The sequence below is a fragment of the Orbicella faveolata genome, unplaced genomic scaffold (genome assembly GCF_042242905.1).
Source record: "Orbicella faveolata isolate gen_17 unplaced genomic scaffold, um_ofav_v1 contig_24, whole genome shotgun sequence".
Taxonomy (NCBI): domain Eukaryota; kingdom Metazoa; phylum Cnidaria; class Anthozoa; order Scleractinia; family Merulinidae; genus Orbicella; species Orbicella faveolata.
The window spans coordinates 24950265-24978248 of record NW_028301552.1 but is presented as its reverse complement, the minus strand read 5'-3'; the positions used below and the strand labels follow the sequence as shown (position 1 = coordinate 24978248).

The following is a 27984-nucleotide window of genomic DNA, read 5'->3' as shown; positions in this document are numbered from 1 at the left end:
TCCTCCTGCATCAATCCAAAACTACATATTTATGAATTGCTTTAATGTATCACTGCTTCAAGCATGCTCTGAATACTGGTCATTTCAATACAAGATCAAGACGTGCCTCAAGTGCGCATGTACTCTTTTGCGGTTTGCAACTTTATGAGCAGGAGAAAATGTAAGAGAACACTCCCCTTGGAATGCAGCTTTCGGCCAATGATTGTGACATTTGGACAATCACCAAAAAACAGCTCTATCTCAAGGCAAGAGAAACTGGAGCGACCTGTAGCCATTGGCTTCCCAAAAGCAAGTACTTTTAGGTACTTAGGACACATCGTAGAGTTTTATGCCTAAGTTCATTTTTCAGCCACAATTCATTTGTTCTTGTCAATAGTTGTGGTATTAGCATCTGAGTGAAGCTAGGCAGTAACCAGTTAATCAACACAATCATGGTATTCTTTTTCGTGTGAAGTCTGCTGAAGTTGGCCTGTATTTTAGCTGTTTTCTGAAGTTGCGCACTTCCAAAAAGATGACTGGAGAGCCACTCTCCCTAACCACCATGTGAGGGGCGGCACAAGGTCGGAAAAATGGACCCCTTCATATTTCGCCCAGAGACAACCTAAGAATCGTGATATAAGTTTTAAGTTCTAGAGTGTTTACATTTTTGAGAAAATTACGAAAAACCGTTGACAACCCGTGAAGCCAAAAAATCACAGAAATGAGGTCAAATTTCATGATCAGATAATCGAACTCACATGAAGGCGCATAGCAAATTATGGTTTTCCATGGTTTACAATTTTATTTAGGAGGTATTGCTAAGCTGCTTTGATGCTATTTTAGACTTACAATTGTAATTCCGAATTCCTTGAAATTTCTAGACTTTGAAAATCAAAAATTCCAGAGGAAGCACAAGAGCTGAATGTGATATAATTTTTTTCTTGGCAAAAGTTATTTCCAAGGCAAGCGGCCCCATGCAAGTTTACCAAATCTGACCTATCAAAGACATTTGTTTAACCAGGCAATGTAAACAATTCGACTAGCCTTAGCTCGCTTTCTGAGCAAACTATTGAAAAAGCCTGCCATTTCCCATTAAAACTACCCAGTAAACTTGAGATAATACTTCAATGACAGCTTACCTTCCAAATGGGTGTTTGAAGGCAAATGATTTTGATGTTCTTCGCTAATTTTCCTGTGTCTTGCTGCTGTGCTCAACCACCAGCCTTTTCACATGGCTATGGCATTTTCGAAGTGTCACCTTTCTCTGGCTTGTGCAATATTTTTGCATGACCTGGATCTATGTCTTGCATATAAAGCATCCTCTGGGTATCTATTAAGTTTTGTCTTGAATATTTCTTATGAAAAGAGGGAAGAAGTGAAGGAACTAATTGAACTGAAAAATAGACCCACATCGATGTCACGCAATGTTTACATCTAAGTGATCACACACCGCAAATACATCCATGTGGATATTTTTGTCTTTCTCTTGCTCATTTCTTCATTTCCTTCCTTACTAGCATACAATGTTTTCGTTTTGGTTTTTTGTAACTTTTTTATTTGTAATTACAAGCCTATTTCGAAGGAGAGTTATTTGTATGCAATACTTTGAATCAGTGTATAAACACGCAACACATTTACTTTTCCCATTTCCTAGTGATTATGCAACAAACTAGAAATCCTATCTAGTTTTAGCTCCAAAAGTCAAATGCCTGGGCAGGTCTATTGTTAATAATTTCCTAAAGCTAGATAAAATGGAACAGTAATATTTTTCTGAAAGAACTAGTTACTGATCGCAAAGCGAGTTTTTGTAATTTGTATTAATATTATTTACCAATTTTCCCATGGCAGGTGAACACGCAAATAGGTCCCCTTCGTGGCGCATCTGACTTTTCAGGAATTATGTTCAACAAGATACCTTTTGATGCAGAAGTATATGCACCCTTTTATATGATCTTCGAAAACCATCGCTTTGGAAACCGAAAATGATTTGCTTTTGGGTTCGCACCAGACGTTTCTTTGCGTACGAGCAAAGAGCACGTAAAACTGTTTTGGGACTTGCCATTGAGAAAGATCTAAGTTTAAAACAGATAATTACCAAACGCAAATAGATCTGTGGCAAACGGTTTGTTTACCTCTAAAAAAGTTCTAAATATAAAATTCTCTCGGCGTTTGAACTGTTATCTTTTAAAATCTTTTCGATCGCTTGCCTGACAAGTGAAGGTAGCACGTGCGAGACTCCTAACTTTTTCTTAAATTTGGCAAACCTTTTTACGGGAACAAACTCCACTGGATTAAAATCTTTACAACTTCACAAAGATATGTGTAGGAAAATGAGTTTAGGTCTATTGAAGTGTATTGTATAACCTTGAGCGCTCACTTTGTCAAAAAAAAAAAAACTTTGAAATGAAACATTACTTACAATTTGGCATCCCGAGTAATTAGGACGCATGTGTTTACTTCTGCCGAAATTGAGTCATTTTGTTCTGAGTCATCAGTTGAAAAATTGGAAGATGGAGAGAAATTGCTCATTTCAGCAGCTAGTTGGTGGCCAATATGGTCAAGACCCTCAAAGCACTAAGGTCCAAGATTTAGTTCCCTTGCTAACACAAAAGCTCTGTCATATAGACTTTCTCCTTAGAATCCATCTCACTAAGATGCTGCAGGGATTTATATAAGTTTGCACTCTGCAGGAAATTTGTTTTCTGGCTTGCACCCGTGCAATTTTGTTTTCAAAATCTTCCAGTCACCCTCTCCCCCCCCACCTGCTTTAATAAAAAAACTGGAATGGGCCGTCCTTTACCCCAAATACATTTTGTTTTCACTCACTTTAAATTCAAAGTTAGCACAAGGGTGGGGTAGGGGACTAGGGGGAGTGAATAGGGTGTGGTTACGAACCCTTAGCTATTTTCCACTACCCGCTGAACTGAGCAATAGCTGAGTGCGCTAAGGAGAAAAATGGGAAGTTGTCTGGCGTACGAGCTTGATGTCAAGATATGACCCTAAATTATAAACCACAGCAACAAAGCAGTGGAAAAATTAACTGAGAACATCAAAATTATTTGCCTTCAAAGACCCATTTGGAAGGTAAGCTGTCATTGAAGTATTATCTTGGGTTTACTGGGAAGTTTTAATGGGAAATGACAGGGTCTTTCAATGGTTTGCTCTTCAAAAGGTCAAATTTGGTCAACTTGCATGGGGCTGCTCGCCTCAGAAATAACTTTTGCCAAGAAAAAAATTATATCACATTCAAAACCAGCTCTTGTACTTGCTGGATTTGAATTTTGAAAGAATTCTTCATAATACCGAGTATGTTTTGAGATGTTTGAAAATGGTATGGAATTTTTGATTTTCAAAGTCTAGAAATTTTGGTTCTCTTTGCTTGGTCTCAAGGAATTCAGAATTACAATTGTAAGTCTAAAATAGCATCAAGGCAGCTTAGCAATACCTCCTAAATAAAATTATAAACTATGGAAAGCAATAATTTGCTATGTGCCTTCACGTGAGTTTGATTATCTGATCATGAAATTTGACCTCATTTCTGTGATTTTTTGGCTTCATGGGTTGTCAACGCTTTTGCGTAATTTTCTCAAAAATGTAAACACTCTAGAACCTAAGATTCACATCACGATTCTTAGCATACCATAGGTTATCTCTGGGCGAAATATCAAGGGGTCCATTTTTCGAAGCTTGCGCCACATTTGTTAAATCTCATTTGGTCCCTATAGAGTCTCTTAATACCTTTCTGTGGCATTACATTGCAGCGTGCAGTATGTAACGCAGCATTCTGTCAAAGCCATTCACTCTTATAGGCTTTATATGAGAGAAATGTTTTGAAGTGGGAAGTCATTATTCAAATGTCCGAACTGACCTCGCCCCAAAGCAATGTTGGAATAATGGGTCTACTTTGGATGGAAGAACATCAACATTGTGTTGGGGGTGGGTAGGGGAGGGGAACAGAAAGACTATATGAAAGTGAATATATGAAAGATTATATATTTCAACTGTGGAGAAAGATATGAAGACATGATTGATTATCACAGTTATACACGCAACTTAAAGATGATTTCCAGTACAGCGCAGTCTCGGCACGCTAATGTTTAAAAACATTATAAATCTCCCTTGATGGAATGCAAATCAATGTTATTCGTTATGAACCACAGGCCTTATCTTTGAGGCCTTTCAAATTCTTTTTCCAACAGCTTCATTGATTTTTACCGGTGTGAAGTTGTGTAATCAAGTGATATGAGAAAGAACGAAGCATAAAGCTTCAACTGCTTTGCATTAATAATGGCGGTTGTTTTGAAACTTTGAATTTACTTCATGTAAGTAGTTGCAAAATGTTTATATTTTGTGATGTTTTACATGAAACAAAACAAAAAACGCAAACATACTCTTGAGAGTGCACAGTACAGACTGGAAATAAGCAGTTGTGAAAATTAAAGCCTGAAAAAAATTAATTTAGGCTTGAACAGGTTATGAACCCATCACCTTTGCAATACAAGTGCAGTGCTCTACCAACTTAGGTATCAAGCTAACTGGGAGCTGGTCACGTTGAGAGTTCGTAATACATGTATACCCGTAGATGGTGAAGAATGCAAACAAATATATGAAAGATTATATATTTAAACTGTGGAAAAAGATATGAAGACATAATTGATCATCGCAGTTATACAAACAACTTAAGCAGTTGTGAAATTAAAGCCTGAAAAAAATTCAGGCTTGAACGGTACAGTGTTCATTGTGGCAACCAAGACTTCATGATTAACTTCTAGTTATATGGTATTTAGTAAAGTAAATGTCTACGAATAATTATGACAATACTGACATGAAATAATTTAATGCTTCATATGTGACTGATTACAACCCAAATGATAGGTCCTCATCTATTTCTCTCATTCCTCTGAAAAAGCTTGGTGCCACCAACTACAAAACACTCTCCACTTCAAATTTGTTGGGAGAACCCTAGAGCTGGGAAAAAGGAAACTCCAATCTCTAACTTCCAACCTGCAATTTGTACCTTGCAACTCCATGTTTCAACAACTTGCAACTTTAATTCACAACTCACAAAATACCAGGTCCGGTGGCTAAGGTTACTGTAGACCTTCACAGGTGCGTTCCAGGGAAATCTTTCTATGCACAGTACTTTAAAGAAAACCATGGTTAACTATATATCACTGGAAAGCTAAAAAGCTGAAATATCTGAAAATAACAATTTAATCTACCATTCTGTTTTGTAAGGCAGTGTCCACACTATGCTGGAGAAATTTAAAAAAGCAGCTTTATTTCTATGCACATTTAGGCCTACCGTCCACACTAATCCGTCATACAAACAGAGATTTTTGAAGACCCTCTTCAAACCAGAGGAGTTTGAAAATGCCAGCTTTCCATTTTCATGTGGACAGCAAGATTTTGAAAATGGACTTTTTCAAAAACCATGGGTTCATGATGGCTTCACAAATCATGTGATTTTCCTGACTGAGTTTTCCTCAAACACAAATCCAAAATGACTTGTGATTGTTCCGTTTTCAAATTCCTCCCACATAGTGTGGACAGGGCCTAAGGCACGTACAGACAAATAGAAAAGAAAGTAAAAAGGGAAAAAGGGAAACGATGGCAGAATAGCCATTCAACAAGCCTAGTCAGTGAGATAGAGGAGCTGAGCATGGATATTTATATGTTAAAAATAAATGCATAATTCATTGGCCTGTTTATTGTACTAGAATATGAAAAAACAAAACAAAAGATTCTCTAAAGCAGGGGAAAGCAGAGGAAAGCAGTGTTTGAAATGGCAGCCACGTGAGATATCAGTGACTAAATTCACAGGTAGTTCCACAGCAATCACTGTATGTGCCAAAAGAAGGCAGTGGGAAATTTGCTTGCAATTTGCATTTGCCTTGAAATTTGGGCATGTGGAATGTGTGAAAAATCACCCTAATGAGATCCACACAATCAACAAAAGCGAAGGCCTCTGTGTGAGAAATTGCAAAATGCAAGTATAAACAATACATGTAGTAGCAAAATACAAGTGCACGGATGAAATTGGTTGAAACTCTTGTCTTCAACTTTGCTTGAATACATTTTATGATTTTATGGAAAAATTAGCCCTTGAAGGTCTATGCTAACCTTAAGCAAAATGTTTTTCCCTTTGTTTTTGAAAAAATTATGAGTTTAACTTTCCTGAAAGCAACCTGAGAAACCTGATGGAGTACCGAGCTGCATTAATTCCTTTTCAAAAAGATATAATAGTGAATACTTGATTGAAATATCTGCTTCATCTTTCTGTTTTGGAGAATATTGGACTTGATGTTGTGTTTTGTCCACAAACTTGTGAGAAAAGAACTCAACCAATATTCCCACAAAACGGACTAAATAAGTTGAAATGACATACTGTGAAACCTGTATTAAGTGGACACCCTTGGGACCCTCACTAGTGTCTGCTTAATACAGGGTGTCTGCCTAAAACAGGTTCTAATATATTGTGCAACAATAGTTAATTTTGTAACACAATGTAAGATCAAAGACTGCTCATAGCATAATGTTCAGTCAGTCAATGCATCAATCTGGAAAAATCACTTAGCTTTAAAATGACAATGCTGAACAATGTTAGAGGAGTCTCAGCTGAAGCTTTAGAAGTAAAGTACCCTTGAAGTGTCTGCTTATTGCAAGTTTTGTGCAACAAAATGGCTTAATATTGGTTTCTGTGTCCGCTTAACAGAGGTGTCCACTGAATGCAGGTTTATTTTACAGTAAATATGGGAGGAAAATTTAGGGACTCAAGCTGCTGTCCACTTAATACAGGTTTCACTGTATAAATGATTTGTTACATGTACATGGCTGGTGTAGGAAGCCGATATAATAAGTGCTCTGATTGCCTTTATTCTTTATTCTGTAAGATAATTTGCATCAGTAGAAACAACAAGTCTCCAAACTTTGGCGAAAGATCCTTTAACTTATCAATAAGCAATATTCAAATGGAGGTTGACAGCAAAGCGGGCAATGAGCAATTGTTGACAAAATTCAAATAAAGGGGATAACCATCGCAAACTCCCACGGGTCACCTCCAAAAGAAAAAGGAACTCCAAGACAGATTGTAAGTGATTGGAGAAAGGAGGACCCAATGGAAGGCAACCATGGGGGCCGACCCAGTCACCCTCCAAACAATGAATCTCCAGGTATGCAGAAAAGGGGCAGGGAGGCACCCCCTCCAAGCAGGGCAAGACAGCCAAGAAATGCCAACCAGCAGGAGGGCAATGGGCAACAGCCAAGCAAGTAACGTTCCCTGTTGAAAAAACAAGAAGGTACAAAACAAAAACACAACAACAACAATAATAACAACAAAAACAAGCACAGGGCAAAGGTGCTAACAGAAGCAACAAGCAAACTTCACTAAATTAAACGACACTCATTGAACTAGTCCACCAATGATTTGGCTCTGCAAGTTATAAGATAAGGTAGGGTTCTAATATATTGTTTGCAAGCATCTCTTTTCCACCAGCCCAGGACCTGGATATGGTGATCTGGAACACCAGCCCTCATGGCAGAAGTGGATGCTCCAATTTGAAAACTGTGACTGGAAAATCACCAGGGAGACCAGCAGAAACGAGAATGGCTCTTAACCTGCCTGTGAATAATGAGCAAGTTAGCAGAAGATCATTAATAATTAGTTTTCTAAAAGGAACAAGGGGACAGGACAGTTACCATGACATGCCCAGTAGGAAACGACAGCTTGGACAGCGCGCAAAGGTGGTGAACCCAGTCCAATCAAAACGTTAAACCCTTTCCGAAAGGGGTTGGTTTTAGAAGCTTTGATAAAAACTTGAATGCACAATGGATTAAGGGGAATGTCCACAGAAACATCAGACACGGACAAATGGAGGCTCAGGTTGAAGGCCGATAAGTTTGGGGCAGTGAACTTGGCAGACCACAAAAAACCAAAATAAGCTAATAGACAAACAGCCCAAAAGATAACATCATCAAAAGAATTGAGATCGGGGGCAGAGTAAATCATGCAAAGAATGTTATCACAAATTGTTGGCTTGGAAGGTAAGGCATCCTGAGAATGCTTGATTCCTCTGACGACTCTTTGAAGCTGAATGCAGTTCTCCAAGGGGCCAGGAAATCCATGACAGACATGAAGAGACCGTACTGCAGATAGGTATACTTTAATAAAAGAGTGCTGCAGGGAGTTGGCCAGGTAGGTAGCAAAAAGACAAAGGATCCATTCGGAGGCTGGGCATGGAGAACCTTAGGGGCTAAGCTGTCCAGTCACTACCCAGATATTTATAAACTTTTCCTGAGCACAATAACAGGTGCGGCATGTTGAGGCAGCAAGGCCTTGGTACATGAACAAAAGGCAGCGAGCTTCTAAATCACAATGGAAAACTGGGCTAAGAGCTGAGGAGGGATGAGGACTGGAAAACGTCTTTGCATGTGGTGCTTGAGGATGAAAGGCCTGAAAATTGAAGTGAGACAAGGCATCAGCTATACTGTTATTTCTTCCTGAAACATGACTTGCAGCAAGCATAAAACTGAAGCAGGTTGCAGCTTTGAGTAAGCTATGCAACAAAAGCATAATGTTTGGCTCTGGAGATCTCCGTGAGTTAAGAATGTGAACTACAGCTTCGTTATCAACATGAAACAAGAAACGCCTGCCAAACCAACCAAGACCCCAGACATGAGCCGCCAAAACAACAGAAAAAAGTTCCCTGTAAGCAATGGACAGTGGAAATTGAAAAGTAGAGCACTGACCATTGAACTGTTCATTGTCCATAAAAGCACCAAGACCAATAGCCCCAGACACATTAGAACAGACACAAAAGTCAGGCAAAGACTCAAGGGTGGAAAAAAGGATATTCTGTTCCACTGACCAAAACGAGGTGGAGTCCTTGGATAATAATCATTGTGGAAGGAGGACAATAAATCAATCATTTGGTGAAGAAAAGTGCAACCTAACCAAACCACCATGCAAGCATGACACAACCAACCAATCAATGATTGAAGTTCTTTTTTAGTACAGCATTTGCAGGTTGACGAATGGGAGAAAACCTCTTGCAAAGCAGAAAACTTACCAGCTGGAAGGCGTGCAATCTGAACTGTTGAATATAATAGGCCCTTTGCAGTTAGGCCATCATGTGACCTACCTTTCATAAAATTATGGGCTATAACTTACAGAATGCCAGAAATGGAAAAACCCTGTTGAAAATTGCCAGGGGCCTCAAACTCAACCATTTGGTATTTTCAATGTGCTTTTTCCATTTCTGGCATTCTTTCAGTTATAATAAAGTGTATTATCGTTCGTCACACGATTTAGTCACTTGAGATGTAGATCGTGACGTTTCAACTGTTTACTGCTGGTCTTCTTCAGTTGATGAGGTTGACTGATTACATGACACCATCTATATCATGAAGGTCTGCTGTGGTTGATGCTTTTTGAACCTCCCAATGTTCCATTGTTCCGACAAGTAGCTGTTCCCTCAGCGGTCTACTGTTGTATTGCTTTCCTGTTGTTATGTTTTTTCATCGTGGGCATTCATGCTTCAGGAATTTCAATTCCACTATCCCTGTTGATGTTATGAGGGTGAAGTCTTATGTGGATAGCTTCCTTGACCCTATGTGTGTACCAGTGAGGATCTCGATCAATAAACTTGACCTTTTTAATCGGGTAGTGGCCGGTCTCGTGGGCGTGTTCAGAAAAGGCAGAACATAGGTACAGGTGAGTCATATATCCCTGTTGTGTTCTTTGATCCTCTCCTGCATAGGTTCCCATGTTTCCCCGATATAGACTTTGCCGCACTTGTAGTGAATCCTATAGACTATGCCATCTTTTTTAGCTGGGTCAATGGTGTCCTTTGGTCGTACTAACTGTGACTGAAGTGTTGTGTCAGGCTTGAAGAAGACGTGAATGCCTTGTTGTTCTAGGCAAAGGCAGAGAGACTCTGATACTCCTTTTTTTCATAACCTTTATTACCCATAGTGTACTCAGTTATGTTAATAAATGTGAAAGGCTACACTACAAGCATGCACACACACACAAACACGAGACTCCAACACTCCTTGGACATAAGGTAAAAGAGCGGTGGATTTAAATTCTGCCATGGACTCCTTTCCCTGGGCTGTTCTTGTCTTTGTGATCTTTTGTGCAAAAGAGGTGGGATATCTATCAGAAACAAGTACAGATGACAGGTGTTTCTTCATGGTGTCCTTCGAGGAAGAGTTCATCAAGATCCTCACTGGTACTCACGTAGCATCAAGGAAGCCATCCACATAAGACTTCACCCTAATAACATCAACAGGGATAGTGGAATTTAAATTCCTGAAGCATGGATGCCCAGGATCTGGAGGCAGGAGCAGGAGTACCAGATGCTTGCACAGTTGTCGAAAAGACATTACCTGTGACCGAAACAGTGAACACTGGAGTAGAAGACACTGGCGGCAAAGAGCTCTCCAAACTTTTCTGGTACGACAAGGAGGCATGATGGCCAAAAAAGAATGCAAATGGCCGCAAACAAACACAGAAAGATAACACCACAGCACTCTTGACCTAGCAGCAGACAATAATCTGGTGAATAAGTGTAAGTTTGGCAAACCAAAGGCAAAAGTGACAAAGTTACGCAAAGCAAGACCATGAGGGCAAAACTACACCACAATGACTCAACTATGCTTGCCCAAGGCGATCATCTGCTAGCCAACAGCAGATCTCCCAGTGAACTCTGGCTACTGATTATCTCATTTAAATTTTTGCTTGAAACAAAGTTTCCTTCAATTTCATCAAAAAGTTCTGAAAAAAGTCCTTAACTTTAAGGCTTGGGCAAAGTTTGTTTGCTTCACCATTTGCACAGCACTGTATAACACTAGTGTGCAACATTGTAAATTGTTACGCTGTAGAACTACCTAAATTTGGTCTTTATTAATGTAGATCAGACCTCAGTTTTTGTCTACTTTTATGTGTATATTTCACTCACCCTTTTCCATTCACCGTGGGTACAGCAAGGAACACCCTTGTAAAAGACCTGAACGTTTTGGAGTCTATAAAAAAAAAACCCTATTTCACCTTTCTAAATTATTAACCTTTTTTCTTTCAAATGGGGTCCCATAGCCTAGAGAATCCTTGAATTCTCCTTGATTATAGATGGAATGTATTTGCATAGATGATCACATGATTTGGGTGAAATTTATATAGGTAATCCAAGGATTTCAAGTGCAATTTGGAATAAACAAACACAACCAAATTTTTCAAAGACTACAAAAAAATGCACGAGCCTGTAGGGCAAGTGTAATTTGTAGTCTTTGAAAAATTCATGAGTGCTAATTTATTCCAAATTGCATGGGAAAATCATTTGTTTACTTATATACAAGTATACAAGATTTTGTGACAAATGGAGGTGTCAAGCTACTTCAACCTTATATTTGGATAAAAAATTTGCCATGTGAATTCAAGTGGAAAAATTCAGCATTCACTCCAAGTCATGTATGAAAACTTTGCAACTTCTTTTAACTGTGAAAAGCAGTCTTTATTAACAGTTGAATTGAGGAACTTGACAACAAAGATTTGGAAAAAAATCCCTGCAGTTTTGCTGCAGCCTTCTTGTGAACTGATTTTCAAGTGGTTGAAAAACTCTGTGCTGTGTTTATCTTTGCTGAAAAGAAACTCTTCTACCTTCCATCTCAGTCTAAAGATGATATAGAATTATATTGAAATAGTACAAGTACAACAATTCCTTGCATTTGTTGCCTGTATTATAGACACAATGCATTTCCTCGGTATCACATTTATTCTCTAGCAGTTACATTTATTGTTTATAATTGGAACAACTAAATGAATTTGCATTGCTGATGTATTCTCGATTCATTGTAGAACTAAAATTGAAGCATTATATCAAGTTTGTTGGTCTTGACTTGCAAATAAATGCTTGTGAAGTTGTGTCTTATGATGTATCGTGATGTCAGCAATGGCAGGCAAATTCAAAATTGAATTGTGCTTAAAAGCTAAAGATTTCTTTCTTCTTGGAGAGATGACCTCATCTATATTCAACTAGGATTTCATAAGATCCTTTTTTATGCAACATCCTGCTTAAATGAGGGTAAAAAAGTGTGTTGTTCTATTTTAAATTTTTCTGAAAGCTGATGGGCACTGTACATAACTCTGCAAAGGATGCCATGCTGACTGGATTTGGCAAGTTTCATTTTTTTTTTTTAAAAGAAAGCATCTTGCACATCTGTAAGATAAAAGTTGATTTAGTAAATCTTTATTATACACTTAAATAGTATTTCTGTGAATTTTTACAGCAGAAAGACAAAGGGAAGTCATTAAAATCTTGAAACATTTTAACACTGGTGTGTGAGTTCACTCAAGTGGCCATTTTGTCTGGATTTTGAAGGGGTGGTCTGGGCTCAGGGTCTTGGATGTCCATAGGTTAATCCTAACTATTGCCTTTGTGAAAAAGGGAAAGGTGTGACGACATGTATTAAGTCACATGACACTCTGACTGTGTGCTTGCCATGTTGAATTAAACATGGAGTTGTTGTTCTCATAAAGACGGTTCGTCATTTTTATTGCCTCTTGTTTGTGCTCTTGAATAGTGTAACATTACACTTACCATTTAGCAAAAAATCCAGAAATTTAGGTTGAAAGTCAAATGGAACAGTAATTTTCCAGAAAACCCATCCAGCAATTGTAGACTACCTCCAGAGGTGGTCCTCTGAATGACGGAAATTCCCTTAGCATTTGGTAAATTTTCTAGTTTCCAGTCTCTCATCAGCCGAAAACAATTATGAGATATCAAACTGCAAATTGTAAGTGCCATCTCGTTTGGTTGGTTTGCTGATTTTGGACAAACCCTAACTATTATTCAACGGTCATCCCAACTGGTTCATTCTGTCAAGTGGTAAGCACCCTCTATTTACATGTTGTTCACTTGCAATTCTTCCCTATTAAATGGGCAAGTAAAATATTGCCAGGGCAAGTATGTCATCTGGGACACTTGCCCAGCTGATGACTTGGGGAAAAAACCAAATTAAATATGCATCCCTCCTATTGTTCCCTTTTTTGCGGATGGTTTTGGTGAAACCTGGTTATTTCAGCGGCACCTGAAAAGCCACTTAAAGAACAACTGCAGCTGATTCTGAGACATGTTTTAAAACAACATAAAAGTGTTCAATACAGAGAACTAATAGAACAAGTTCTTTAAAATGGTACTATGATGAAAATCGCATCTCTCCTATGTAACCCATTTTAAAACATAAACAAGTAGTCTTTATGAGAAGAAAAATGCTGTTTACTATTTTCAAATGTCTCTTTTCATTCCTGAGATATTCAAGTTTTTAAAATATGCAAATTAGCCAAATGATGATGTCATACACTCAACCAAATTTTGATCAAATATGATAAAGAAAGATATCTCAGCCAGTTTGTATCAGAAATGTGTGATTCTTTGCAGTAAGACTCTACTAAATGTGCTCCACCATACAAGCTTAACAGTTTTGATAGGCAACATACTGGGTTCCAGACCTCCCCAATATTAAAGGCTTTTCTGGCCACCTTTGGCATTCCATTTTGATATTTGCTAATGGTGTCTCGTATGGTGTCTCATATCCAGCAGGCATATAAATATGTTAGCTTGAACTCCTGTCCTCGTTCAATGTTTTTCAAGCTGAAAATCACTAACATAGTGAAATCGAGTTGGTGGGGACTGGAAAAGAGTGAGTTGCCATGGGAACAGAATTTTTTTATAGCCGTAGGTGTGTTTCCTGTAGAACTATTAGCCTGCCAAGTTTCAATGGATTCCGCTGTAAGTTGACCGAGATGGCTCTATTTGTATACTTAATATAATATTGGGTTGAGTGTATGACATCACCAGTCATCTCATTTGCATATTTTACACATTTTTCAAACTTAAATATCTCCAGAACTAATGCAGATATTTGAAAACGGTAAACCGCGTTTTTATTCTTTCATGGAACTCTATGTGATACACCTAAAAATTTGAGGGGTAAAAATTTGATCATAGTACCACTTTAAATGCCAATACACACCAGTCCATTGTTTACTTTTCATGGTGTTTTAGGTAAAATCAGGGCTTTTTAGCCAGGCCTCAAAGACCACTCAAAGAACAACCCAAGCTGATTTTAATACATGTTTTACAACAACATAACTGTGTTGCAAAGGCAAAAATTCGAAGAATCTGGCACATGTTGAAAAAAATCTCTGAATTTTATTCCTTAATTGGAAACATCACCTGAGGGACTTTTTCAACATTTGTGTTTTTTCCTCGAATGGTGTTCAAGTCTTGTTATAACCTGTTTCTGATAGCTGAATACTCTGTCTCTCAACAAAGAGTATCGATACATTTTGGTTCTCCTTTACAGGCGAATGCAAATTAAGTTTTAATAGATTTCTAATTTTCGGTGAAAATTCTTGATTTTTTTCAAATTTAAAGCACTTTGAGCTAATCACATTTCACAACACCTAAGAGTTACTTGTGGACAAAAAAGGACAAAAAACGATTTTTCAACTTCTGCCATCAAAATTTAAATTTTGTTTGATTTTTGGTGACATTTGCTCTTAAAGTTTGAAATTTTCTCTTGTGCTTAACCTTCCGTAAGCGACCACTTGAGAGATAATAGAGCAGAAAGTGGATAATATGGTGTTGTCACATTATAGCATTTCTGGGTAACACAAGAGACGGGCATTTTTCAATGGGAAGTACCAGATTTTTTCTCAAAATTGAGTTTTTACATGAATAAAACATTTAAAAACATTGGGTAAGTCTCTGCAGTTACCATATGCTAACGAGGCAAAATTTTGACCCAATATGGTCCAAGCTCTCAGAAGCAACTGTCTCCTGTAAGTGACCACCTAGGCTTGACATTTCAGGTGGTTGGAGGTTTGACTGTACTTATTTCCACAATTACTATTGAAATAACATACAAGTGATAATTTCCGTCACTCTAGAGAAGTTGTGACAAAATTCAGGTTCCAATTGGTTTGAATGTTTTGATGAAAAATTTCAATAGAAATTCAGGGGTAAATTTTCATGCACTCTCTGACATATTAGTGAAAGTAGTCTTTCTTCACCACTGAATTTGAAGAAATTGATAGCAAAGAAAAGAAAAAATCCTTTAGACTTTGCTGCATGTTTTTGTTAAGCTATTTTCCTAGGTTTTCAGAAACCTCTGAGCCATGTTTATCTGTACCAAGCAAAAAACCAGAAAACTCCAACCTTTTGTACTCAATGTTTCACTCAAATGCTGAAATACTTAGCGAAAAATCATCTATCAAACAGATTTTGTCAGCACAGAACATTCTATCATAACTCTGTGCTGCTGCCTTACTGTAATTTCCTCAGTGGAAGTAATGCAGGTCAGATTTACTGCTTAATGCTTGTTTAATACTTGTTTAACTTACTGAATAAGGTTGTTGAGTAAGCCTACATTGTGCCTAATCTTCAAATGAAGCAAATACCTCCAAATTTACTTAAAATGTACACTTCCTATATGTTGAAATTTTTAGTTTGTGGGAAGTCTTCACTAACAATTTTAATCAGTACAATTAGCTTAGCAGAAGTTGTCAAGACAAATCAAATCAGATTTCTCTCTTAGTATTAATATAAAGAAGGCAGCATAACCTGACCTGTGACTAAAGGGAAAGAACATGGGAAATCCTTTTGTTCCACTGGTTCTTCATCTAGTCCAGTTTCATAAACACCCAAAAAATCAGTCTTTAACCTGGCTACGGCCTTTAACCATAGATTTCAGATTTCAGGGCAAATTCTCCACCTCTGAGCAATATATTACTTCAATTATTTTTAACTTCAAACATGGGCCACATAACAAATAATAAGAAAATGTTCTAACAAAATGTAATTTTTGTTCAAACAAATAGTGCTTTATCAATATACTCATGCAACATCCAGCAAGTTTACTTACTCTCAAGGAACAATCCTCTAACAGCAAATGACAGGCAAGTAGGCTAAGTGTAAAATAACAAATAATGCTCAGGTTTACATATTTACTTGCAAAATAACTAGAATCCCTCACAAGATACATTATGCATCAGGTTGTCAGTTTGTGCAAATTCAAATGTCAATGCCTGCTTATATTAATCTTCTGTTCTCTTAGTATGAGATAAGACAGTACAATGCACTGTGTACTGCCATCTGCACCAGACAGTACTAGGTTTTAGGAATCATTTGTTCTATTATCTTTGCATGTGACCTTTGTTTCTATTTAGTTAACTGTAACTTATATATAGGATCATACAATTCAATGAAGATACATGTATGCCAATATATGTCTTGATATTATTTTCTTGGTTTTAAAACATTTAATTTGGTTTTGTTAACAACATGATATAGGGCAAAAGATATGTGCCATCTGAAAGCACATTCCCAGCAGCAAAAATATACCCTGCCCATTTTACAAAGCTTGAATACGGCGTCGACAAAACCAGGATCGGACCGGACCGGACCGGATCACGGATTGGATCACGGACCAGATCACGGATCGGATCACGGATCGGATCACGGATCAGATCAAGGAAAAAAAATTCAAAATTCAAAATTCAAGATTCAAAATTTTGTTGAGCAAATTACACTAGAGTGACTACTGTGAGCAGAACATTTTATTTAATTCAGCTGTGATATTCCTTTATTCTTTTATAATATCAAGCCAACTGGGAGCTGGTCACAGATGAATATTTTTCAGGCTGTTGGGTTTTGATTGCGATGATCAATCATGTCTTCATATCTTTCTCCGCAGTTCAGATAAATGATATTTTGTATATTCGCTTGCATCAAAGGTAAACTGTCATGAAACGAGTCAGCACGGTAATAATAGGATGAACGTATGAATCGAAACACAAAAACTAAAAACACTAAAAAAATTAAACACCTGATGATTTCAAACAATTTCCGGTCCGTTTCTGAGACAGGTCTATACTTTTACAAGATGTGAGTTTGGAATGCGATACTTCGTACTGGAATAAAATGAAACAAACCATTTGCATTTCAAGGAAATATAGCTGCTTTACAAAAAATTATAGGAATAACATCGATAGTGTGAACGATAACGCAACCTGAGAATAAACAACATTTTAGGAGTTACGTCACGAGTTTTAGAGTCATTTTTAGGGTCGTAAAGAGTTGCCTTTATGTGGAATAAAACCTAAAATGATCGTGTTCTAGGATAGAAAGCACTTAAGAGGCAAGAACAAATCAAAATGGAATGAGGATTGTTAAGGATGGCAAAGATTAACGAGGACTGCAAATGACGAACTTGAAAAACTAGGGTAGTTTTTTCAAGATGCGCAAATCCTGACGTAGCTCCTCTAAAGCAAGTCGTGTCCCTAACCTTTCGTACGTAAGCTTTCTCATTAACTGTAATGCTAACTGTAACACTCACATCTGACACGAAAAAGTAGCCGAGAATTAGCTACTGATACTAACAGCAATTTCAAAAACGAGAATGGGAGGTTCACCCAAGCTTTGAGCCAACTAACTTTGAAATATAACTACATCTGCCTGTTCATTACAATTTAAATTTGTCCTAAATTAGGCGCTTATGTGGCTTTTTAAATTACCTCTTGTCATTCTCTGTAATTAACATGTCATTGCGTCAAATTCGGGATTCTTATTTTTATTTAACATATTTTAGTTTTCTACTTTTATTTTTTATTTATTATGATCTTATAAATGATTTGATTGTTTTTTTTCTTTAAAACTTTTTTTTTCTGTGATCTGATCCGTGATCCGGTCCGGTCTGGTCTGATCCGGGTTTTGTCGACGCCGGCTTGAATAGGCGTAGAAGGTTACGTAGAGCACTACACCTCTGTACGTTTATCACTGATCGCTTTGTCCTTCTCTTGTATGTACATATAAAACAGTGGTGTGTTACCATTGCTACCAATGGTTTTTGGTTTTTATTCAACCCTATGCCTGAACTCATTCACAAATGATCATTTACACACAGTCAACCCTTTGGCTCTACGATCACACATACAGGTATGTAGATAATTAACTGTATGGCTCAACTGCTCAATGGTCACACATCTAGATAATGAACTTTACTTCTCCTCTGCTCTACAGTTGTACAGCTCTATGACTCCACGATCACTGCACATATCTACAATCGTGGACAAAAGTCCTTGGGACACTTAAGTAATGTAACAAAGTATCTGTGTTTTAGAACTGAAGTTTTAAAAAAAATGCTGCTATACCTTTAAAAACATGTTGCTGTTTGTCCTCCTCACCCAACACAATGTTGAAAATCAGGTAAAATTGCAGGTACTAGTTTTCAACATTGTATGGGGGGGTGGGGGACAAGGTTAGGTAGGTGAAGTTGTATTCGCGTCTGGCGTGTGGGCAAAAGTGCCAAAAGTGCAAATTTGTCCCAAGACTTTTGTCCATGATTGTCTGAATTTCAGTTGAGAAATAAAATGTCAGTTTTCAGCAGTTTTCCAGTCTAAATGTGTTTTTTCTCGAGTTTGTGAAAAGATCGTAATACAAAGACTATTTTTGAGCTATTTTGTGGTTTATTTACGCTAATTTTTTTCTTTTCAATTTTTCCAATGCAAACGCATGGTGTAAATTGGAGTTTGTTCTATCTCATACTTGTGCGTACATGGTTAATGGTCAAGGCAGCGATGGGCATAAGACATTATAGATGATGGTGCATATGACAAGAATTTCTGCTGAACAGCGAGTAAGTCTTTTTTTAAGGAAAACAGAAGATTTTCACCCCGGGAAGTCGCGCGGAAATGTCAAATCTCAAAGTCATCTGTAGCACGAATATGATACGTGCAGTGAGCGGGCATCCTAAACTATAATTTCGTAAGGGTTACCGAACCAAATATTAGCAAGTTGTTTTCCGCCAGTGGAAGTCATTTCCCTTTATTTATTGCGTTCATAGAACGCAGTCCTAATGCAGACTTCAGTTGAGTTTCATGGGACGGTGGACCTTCATCCGAAGTTGCAACACCAATTTGGCTGCCCCGCAGCAGGGGTGAAATGAATGACATCATCGCCAAACCATGTGCTGTACAATTCTTTCGAGTGCGGGTCTTTGTTTTGTTCAAGTGCGGGTTTTTGTGGACATTTACACTGTAATTTCGAAGCTGTAAGTATCCAATTGCGCTCTCAGCGTTGGATTTAGGTGAATTTAAATGCGTCGACAGTGGCATTTATCAAAATCTGATGTTTTAAAACGAACATGACTTTGAAGCGCCTAGGCTTTCCGGATGTTAACCGTGGGAAAAGCTATGTTTTGATTGCATTAGTTGATTATTTGCAGTCACGACAGACACGTAGATAGCTCAGTCCTTATCCGGTTGAATATTGTTTGGAATTGGTGGAAAAGTACTCTGAAGGCAAGATCCATAAGAGTGAGCCTGAACCAAGGAACGGCAAATTATTTAAATACTGTCTACCTTATTCATCAGGGGAACATGATATGCGAATTAGTCGCACGGAGTTTGTTTACGCTAACAATAAACGAGCACACAATTGTAAATGTTTGCTTACATTTGTGCTTCCAGTTTAGAATGTTTGTAAAATTTACTTTTACAAATTAGCTCTTACGTTCAATCGTCACCAGTTAATGTGAGAATATTTAGCATGAAATTTGAAGGCTATAAATGTAAATATTTTCGTTCTATTAAACTTGTGAGTCTACGGAAACTTGCGCTGTCACGCAACGTGTCAACAAATGGTGGACTTTGACACTATGATAAATCTGTCTCTATAAAAAACGCCGTTGTCGATGAAAAACGTTGATTTTAGCAATAGACAGAGGTTAAAAGTCAGCCAGTGAAATCATTTACATATATTTAATTAAGTGATGGCGTCGAACGCACTCTAATAATCTTTGATTACTTCTAGTTTATAAAACAATATTGTGTGACATCTTTTTAGAGTTGTGGACAATGAGTTCGTCACTTCTTATTTGCATAACTCAACAGTTCTCAGCAACAGTACTCACTTTAAAACCTTAAAATGTGCCTACTTATTTCTGAAAGCTCACATTTAAGACATGTTTGTGTTTGGCAATCGATGTTTTTACACCTTTATAGCTGGGAAAAACTTAATTTTGAGCTCTGCAAGTACGGTACTCACTTCCCATTGTTAAGAATTGTTTAAAGTCAATTCTTCCATACTGAATCAAGTGAGTACTGTTGTATTTACTGCCAGTGTGTTGTGACAGTACCATAAACAGTACAGTACCATAAATCTCGTAATCGATAAAAGTGCCATGTTTTGTCACTGACTTGTACATTTTAGCAAAACGTTTCAGCTAATTCTTAAGCCTTTATCAGTTGAAAAAACCGCTTGATGTTACGTACGATCTAAAAACTTTTAAAACTGAAACGTTGCACATTACTCAAGAGAATTTTAAGTGCGTGCTAAGCACCTGTAGACTTCAGGGATGATCATTCCCAGCGTTCGGGTCTTTTACAGACATCCAAGCTTCTAGAAAAAGCCGCTGATGGAAATGTGCCTCATGTTCGACGACTTCAACATTTTCAAAATCCATGTGATGATGACATTCGTGAACATGGCATGCAAGTTTATAGTTATGATCGAACATCAAGACAGCCTTTTTGTGCATCTCCTGACTACATTTACTCAATTTTTAAACCATGAATCTCGTGTTTAAAAGTAGTTTCGCTGGTTCTCTTAATTGATACTTTGAAAACATTGATGAAACACTGTTTTTCTTTGCCACTGAATACTATGCGATGACCAATGGACAGTGACGTCATTACATAGTGCCTCAGTATACTTAAACATGCTGTAATAACTGTTAAGGTGATCACTAAGATTGACTTAAATACCAAATTGTCGTTTAAGGTGGCTAAACACAATTTTTGATACCTGTGTTTCTTTCACCTTTTTCTCTAAAACCCTTGATCCCTTCGTCACCAAAAATGGCAGCAAACAAGTTAACAACACAAACTTTGGTTTTTTGATGGTTAAGCTGATGTATGTGCCATTGCCATGGCGACATGACTAAATAGAAACAGGCCTTTAAAATCGGTTTTGTTTATTTGTAGAATATCTAGCCATTAGATTTTCTTTAAAATTTGCATGCAACAAGCTTGTAACGATTCTCACAAGTTAACACCATTTTGCTAATAATTTAACAGAGAGATCTTTAATTATCCCTTGTTGAAGGTTGACTGGAATATCTAGAATTTCTTTTGTTAAAGTTCAATTATTTTCAATATGCCAGTTACTTATTTCCTAAAGTATTTTTGTGCCAAATTGCATGAAATTCTAATGAGTGGTTCTCAAGAAATAGGCGTATTTCCCAGAGTGCAACTTTTCATTCGATCGCATTTTTTTGACTTACTTCGCATGCACTGCATTTAACTGGGTTCTTTTGGTAACAAAGAAAAAGCTGAGAATTGCTGGGTTCTTTGCATCTTTACCTTTTCTAACATATCTTTGTAACGAAAGACTAAAGCCATCAATACACTGCATTCAATTATAGACAAAAATAGCACAAACAGTGCGGGTGTTGAGTGAATAAAATGATCGCTCTATTGATGGCATGTTTGTTTTTTGCAATCCTTGTGTGTGCACTGAATTGAAGAGTTTACCGCTGACCACCGGGTCCCGGGACTCATAGGTTTTACCACTGACTATATTGTTGAGTCGGCCATGTTGTTTTTTCCTACATACACTTAAGTGCTCTTGCATCGTTGCTCGTTATTTTATGTAAGTTGATTCATCCTTTATCATTTGTGTGTACTAGAATCAGGAACTTATTGTATTGTATACTATCTTATTGTAATAGGACTCGTTCATCATTGAGATTAAACGAACTGATCATCATCGAGGTGTCCTGTTTCTTCATGAACGAGTCATAATTGCATCATGGTGGTTGTGGAATGTTCGGTCCCTGGCTGCGAGTTTAAAACATCGGACGTATCCAAGTCTCTGGCCATCGCCCTTCTGGGAAACCACAGTCTCGCACATCAGAGTTCAGTGGCCCAATCGACACCAGCCGCACTTTGAGGCCCGAAATTAGAGTGCCCAAAGATCAATGTAGGAGTGTCCATTGAAGACTGGAATGTATTCTTACGGCACTGGGAGGTCTTCCGGATGGGATCTAACATCGATGAAGCATCTTTCCCGTTGCAGCTTTTCCAATGTGCTGGCGCTGAGCTGGGCGACAGCCTATTGATGACTAACCCAAACATTGCCTCCGAATCCTTGTCACAACTGCTAACTGCCATGCGTTCCTTGGCGGTGATATCAGTTGCAACGTGCGTCCTGCGCACCAAATTATTACAGCTCAGACAAGGACGCGACGAAGCAATCCGTGCATTTGCGGCCAGGGTCTGCGGAAAAGCAGAAACCTGCGCTTTCGCAGCACAGTGTGAGTGTGAGAAAAGTGTGAATTATACAGACAGTGCCATCCGCGATATTTTGCTGAACGGCCTGGCAGATACAGACATCAGACGAGAGATACTGGACATGAAAGACATCCTCACCAAACCGATAAACGATATTGTTGCTCTTATAGAAGGCAAGGAAATGGCACGCAACGCCCTGCCGTCCTCCACACTATCTGCTGTGTCGACATTCCAGAACCAGCGCAATAAAGCCCCTGTCACAGCCCCACCCCAAGCAGACAGGAATAAAGAGGCAGTTTGCCCTGATTGCAAGACAACGTTTAAAATATTTACGGAAGGGGCATGGGGTTGGAATACCCAACCCCACCAGGTCTGCATCAACTGCTACTGCTCCCGTCGCCGGAGAAAGCACAAAAAATGCTCTTCCCAGGATACCTCACCAAACATACAGGCCTTGGAAGCAGATCCCATCTCCCAGGTCGCGGCATTTCAGACAAGTGCAGCCGGTTCACACCACGAGCGCTGACGGCGTCGCTGACCCGGCGGTCGTACTACACACAGTACGATCAACAAGCCTTTACCACCCTGTCTGAGCCACCATATCTTCTCCAAGGGGGAATGGAAGCGAGCCCGCCTTTGAGAGCACCCCAGAGTAGCTATCAGCATGTCGCTTGACAAGTTGACCCAGGGCAACACCGGGAACTCGCACCAGTCCTGCAACATCCACGCTGATGTAACTGCCATAGCAGATACCGGAGCGCAGTCTGACTTATGGTCATTCGCAGACTTTCTTGCCCACGGCTTTACTCGTGCCGACCTACATCCCATACGTTTAAGTCTGTCAGCCGCCAACCGCTCCCCAATCTCGATCAAAGGAGCCTTCTTCGCTAAGCTCACTACACTGTCTCCTAAGGGCAAAGTGTTGTCATGCCGCTCGATGGTCTACGTCAGTAGCTCCGTTCAGGACATTTACCTATCCTACGAGTCGTTGCTCAACCTCGGCCTCCTGTCAAGTGACTTCCCGTTCAACGATAGCGGAGCCAGCCCCTGTGATAGGTGTCACCCAGGCCAACACAACGCGTTGCATAAGCTGCCGACCACAAACGCCACGCGATCTATTAATGATGGCTGCAGCATCCCATCCCCACAGTACGGCACGGCGTGCTCATGCCCCCAGCGCCAAGCCCCACTGCCACGCTCATCTGAGTTGCCATTTCCCTACACTCCAGAAAATAATGGGCGGATGAAAGCGTGGCTACTCAATAGATATGCATCATTGACCTTCAATGCCTGCCCCCACCGGCTGTTGCCCTGTATGGGAGGACCACCAGTTGAGATACACTTCGATCCTGCTGCCACACCCAAGGCCTGCCACACCCCAGCCAATGTTCCTCTTCATTGGCAGCAGCGAGTATACGAGGATCTCCTCCATGACGAGGCTCTAGGAGTTATTGAGCGTGTACCTTATGGCGAACCCCTGACGTGGTGTCACCGCATGGTGATCACACGGAAGCACGACGGCTCCCCGCGGCGCACAGTTGACCTCTCACCATTGAACAAGTTCTGCCAATGGGAAACATTTGCCAGCGAGTCCCCTTTTCATCTTGCACGTCGCATCCTGAAGGGCACATGGAAGACAGTCACGGATGCCTGGAATGGCTACCACAGCGTCACTCTGTGCGAATCTGATCGCAACCTCACCACCTTCATCACCCCATTTGGTCTATGGCACTACACAGTGCACCACAAGGCTTTTTGTCCTCAGGTGATGGCTACAATCGCCGCTTTGATGCTGTCCTGGCTGAGTACGAGTGCAAGGAGCGATGCGTCAATGACACGGTCCACTATAATAGCGATCTAGAGCAGCACTGGTGGATAACAATCGACTTCCTCACCCGTGTCGGCCAAGCAGGCATCGTTCTAAACCCCGACAAGTTTCAGTTTGCGGAGAGGACTGTAGACTTTGCTGGTTTCAGTGTTGGATAGCGCCATCGAACCCCCACCAAAGTATCTTGACGCCATCAGAGACTTCCCCTCCCCGACTAACACTACGGATATCAGGAGCTGGTTCGGCCTTGTCAACCAGGTGTGTAACTACGCCTAGCTGCACGACATTATGGCCCCCTTCAAGCCGTTTCTTAGCCCACGCTGCAAGTTCTCGTGGTCGCCGGAGCTTGAGTCAGCGTTCCAGAAATTATTGAATCCATCTGTCAAGGTGTCGAAATCTTTGACATGCAGCGACGCACCTGCCTCTGCCCCAACTGGTCTCGGCGTGGTATCGGGTACTTCCTGCTCCAACTGCAACTGTCCTTCAGGTATCCCTGATTGCTGCCCTGGGGGATGGAGGATCACCCTGGCTGGCTCAGGATTCCTGTCCTCAGCAGAGGGGCGTTATGCAGCCATTGAGGGGGAAGCACTTGCCGTCGCCTGGGGTCTTGAGCAGACACGCTACTTTACCCAGGGTTGCAACAACCTTGTCGTAGTTACAGACCATAAACCACTGGTGAAGATCTTTGGCGACCGCACGCTAGACGAGATGTCAAACTCACGCCTATTTCGTCTCAAGCAGCGAACCCTCCCATGGTGTTTTCAAGTTGTACACCTGCCAGGCACCAGCAACCACGCTGCCGATGTAACCTCAAGGCACCCCTCCCCTTCAGGAAGTGAGAACTCACTAGACTTGTCAAGCGACACTGAAATTGCAGAGTCAGTACTAATGGCCTCTATCCGCCATGATGCCCAAGAGCTCGGAATCATCTCATGGTCACTCCTCGTCCAAGAAACGGCCACAGATGCATCCCTGACCCACCTCCTCAAACTCGTCGAGCAAGGCGTCACAAACTTTGACCGCACGGACCATGCCCTTTCCAACCCCTGGCCCATCTGCGAGTCAGTATATTCGCACAAGGGTGTCTTATTGTATCAGGACCGGGTAGTAGTCCCGTCACCTCTTCGCCCCCAGCTCCTCAAGCACCTCCATGTTGCGCACCAGGGAACCTCTGCCATGGAACACCGTGCACGTGCCATCGTCTTCTGGCCAGGGATGTCAAAGGACATCTGTGAAACAAGAGAGGGATGCGCAGACTGCAACAGAAACGCTCCATCAGAGGCCGCAACACCGCATCCTATTTTCCTCACCACTATCAACACCATTTGAAGTGGTTTTTGCCGACTTCTTTGACTATGGTGGCCGCCACTATCTCGTAGTAGGAGATAGGCTCTTGGGATGGGTAGAAGTCCTCAGCTCAACAGCAGGTACCAATCTCAGAGGTTCTGCTGGTCTTGTACGCCATCTGCGCTCCTTCTTCGCAACATTTGGTGTGCCGGAAGAGCTCTCCAGCGACGTTGGCCCAGAGTTCACAGCAGGGGAAACAGAATTTCCTCTGCTTATGGGATGTACGGCACCGCCTCTCTTCTGCTGGCTCTCCACAGTCCAATGGCAGAGCAGAAGTTGCAGTAAGAACCGCCAAGCACCTCCTGATGTCTAACACTGGTCCCACAGGCAGTCTCGACTATGACCGCTTCCTGTGTGCCATGCTGCAGCTTCGAAACATGCCCGATCCAGACTGCAACCTTTCACCAGCGCAGATTATCTTTGGTCGCCCCCTACGAGACACACTGTCCTTCGTCAACCAACTAGAGAAGTTCTCCAACCCCCACATAAGCCCTCTCTGGCGCCAGGCGTGGGCGGCTAAAGAGGAGGCTCTCCGCACAAGGCTCGCTTGTACCACTGAATCCCTGACGACCCACTTCAGACCCCTCTGCCCCCTCACCATTGGGGAAAGAGTGTTCATCCAGAACCAGCGAGGAACCCACCCAACAAAATGGGACAGATCAGGAACAGTAGTGGAGTCGCCGGCTATGACCAGTACCGGGTAAAGGTGGATGGCTCTGGACGACTCACCCTGCGTAACCATCGCTTCCTATGTGCTTACACACCAGCTACACCCTCCATCCCGCAACAGTCCCCTGCACTGTCTCTACCTACTGGCATTTTCGAGCCCCCATCCCACTCAAGTCCACCGTCGACACCCCCACGACCACAGGAAGCACCCCAGCCATCATTGACTGCACCACATGCCACACCTATAGATGTCCCCCCACCATCCATTACACAAGGCGCAACACCCATTGACGACCCTCCGAGTCAGGTGCAACCAGATACCTGCAGCCCCCCTGGCACTTCCACCAATACCTCACCCCCAGCTGCATTAACACAGCCACCACCTATGCTGGACCAGCCCTCGCGCCCATGCTGTATCAGAAGGCCACCGAAGCACTTCGAACCAGAGACAGGCAGGTGGCTAGAACCTTGAGTTCGTCAACCTATCGCAGACCGTAGCTTCCTGAACTGGGGGGGATGAAGAGTTTACCGCTTACCACCGGGTCCCGGGACTCATAGGTTTTACCGCTGACTATATTGTTGAGTCGGCCATGTTGTTTTTTCCTACGAACACTTAAGTGCTCTTGCATCGTCGTTATTTTATGTAAGTTGATTCATCCTTTATCATTTGTGTGTACTAGAATCAGGAACTTATTGTATTGTATACTACCTTATTGTAATAGGACTCACTCATCGTTGAGATTAAATGAACTGATCATCATCGAGGAGTCCTGTTTCTTTATGAATTGCATCAGCGAAAGCGTGCACGAAAACTGTGTTTGGCCACCTTAAGTACTTGAAGTATCTGTAAAACTGTACATTATAATGTAAACAATCTGTTACGTATCCAAATCAAGCGACACCATTATCACTGCCATCACATACAAAAGTTTCCAAATTATTTGAGATCAACACTTTTCCCGATTGGAAGATGTGAAAATCACACAATCGTGGACAAAAGTCCTTGGGACACTAATGTAATGTAACAAAGTATCTGTGTTTTAGAACTGAAGTTTGGAAAAAACCCTGCTATATCCTTCAAAACACAATGTTGAAAATTAGGTGAAATTGCAGGTACTAGTTCTCAACATTGTATGGGGGGTGGGGGGCAAGGTTAGGCAAGTGAAGTTGTATTCGTATCTGGCGCATGGGCAAAAGTGTCAAAAGTGCATATTTGTCCCAATACTTTTGTCCTTGATCGTAGATAATGAACTATACAGCTCCACGGCTCTACAATCACACATCTAGATCATGAACTCTATGGCTCTACGGCCCTACGATCACACATAGAGCACTGCACTGATATTGCAGAGGTCATGGGTTCAAATCCTGTTCAGGCCTGAATTTGTTTTTTGGGCTTTAATTTGACAACTGCTTAAGTGGTGTGTTTAACTGCGATGATCAATCATATCTTGATATCATTATCTGCAGTTCAAATATATGATCTTTCATATATTCACTTGTATTTTTCACTGTTTACGGCTACATAACAAACTTACAATGTGACCAGCTTCCAGTTGGCTTGATAGCTCAGTTGGTAGAGCCTGCACCAGTATTGAAGGGGTCACGGGTTTGAATCCCATTCAGGCCTGAAATTTTTTCAGGCTTTAATTTCACAACTGCTTAAGTTGTGTGTATAACTGCAATGATCAATCATGTCTTCATATTGAAAGAGAGTAAGTAAAATATGCAGTTGTACTAACATACTGACGGAAAGTAGGTAAACTATGCGGTTGTATCAACGTTCTGAAGTAAAGTATTGCACTATTGG

At 40.5% G+C, this 27984-nt stretch overlaps 1 protein-coding gene and 2 pseudogenes across 4 annotated transcripts in view; 1 reads left to right on the top strand and 2 right to left on the bottom strand.

Annotated features, from left to right (window-relative positions):
- The window catches only part of LOC110054723 (nuclear RNA export factor 1-like), a 257937-nt gene that overhangs the window by 24263 nt on the left and 205690 nt on the right, over positions 1–27984 (bottom strand). For 3 of the 4 annotated variants that reach the window (XM_089292876.1, XM_089292877.1, XM_089292878.1), the window contains 2 exons: positions 15904–15946; positions 10941–11004 (listed from right to left, as the gene is read on the bottom strand). In XM_089292876.1, coding sequence (XP_089149002.1) covers positions 10941–11004; positions 15904–15946 — 107 coding nt within the window. The remainder of the gene's footprint in view (positions 1–10940; positions 11005–15903; positions 15947–27984) is intronic. The other variant, XR_016208186.1, reaches the window with a different exon arrangement.
- On the bottom strand, positions 4881–8447 carry LOC149111015 (uncharacterized; annotated as a pseudogene).
- Positions 21849–25487, top strand: LOC149111014 (uncharacterized; annotated as a pseudogene).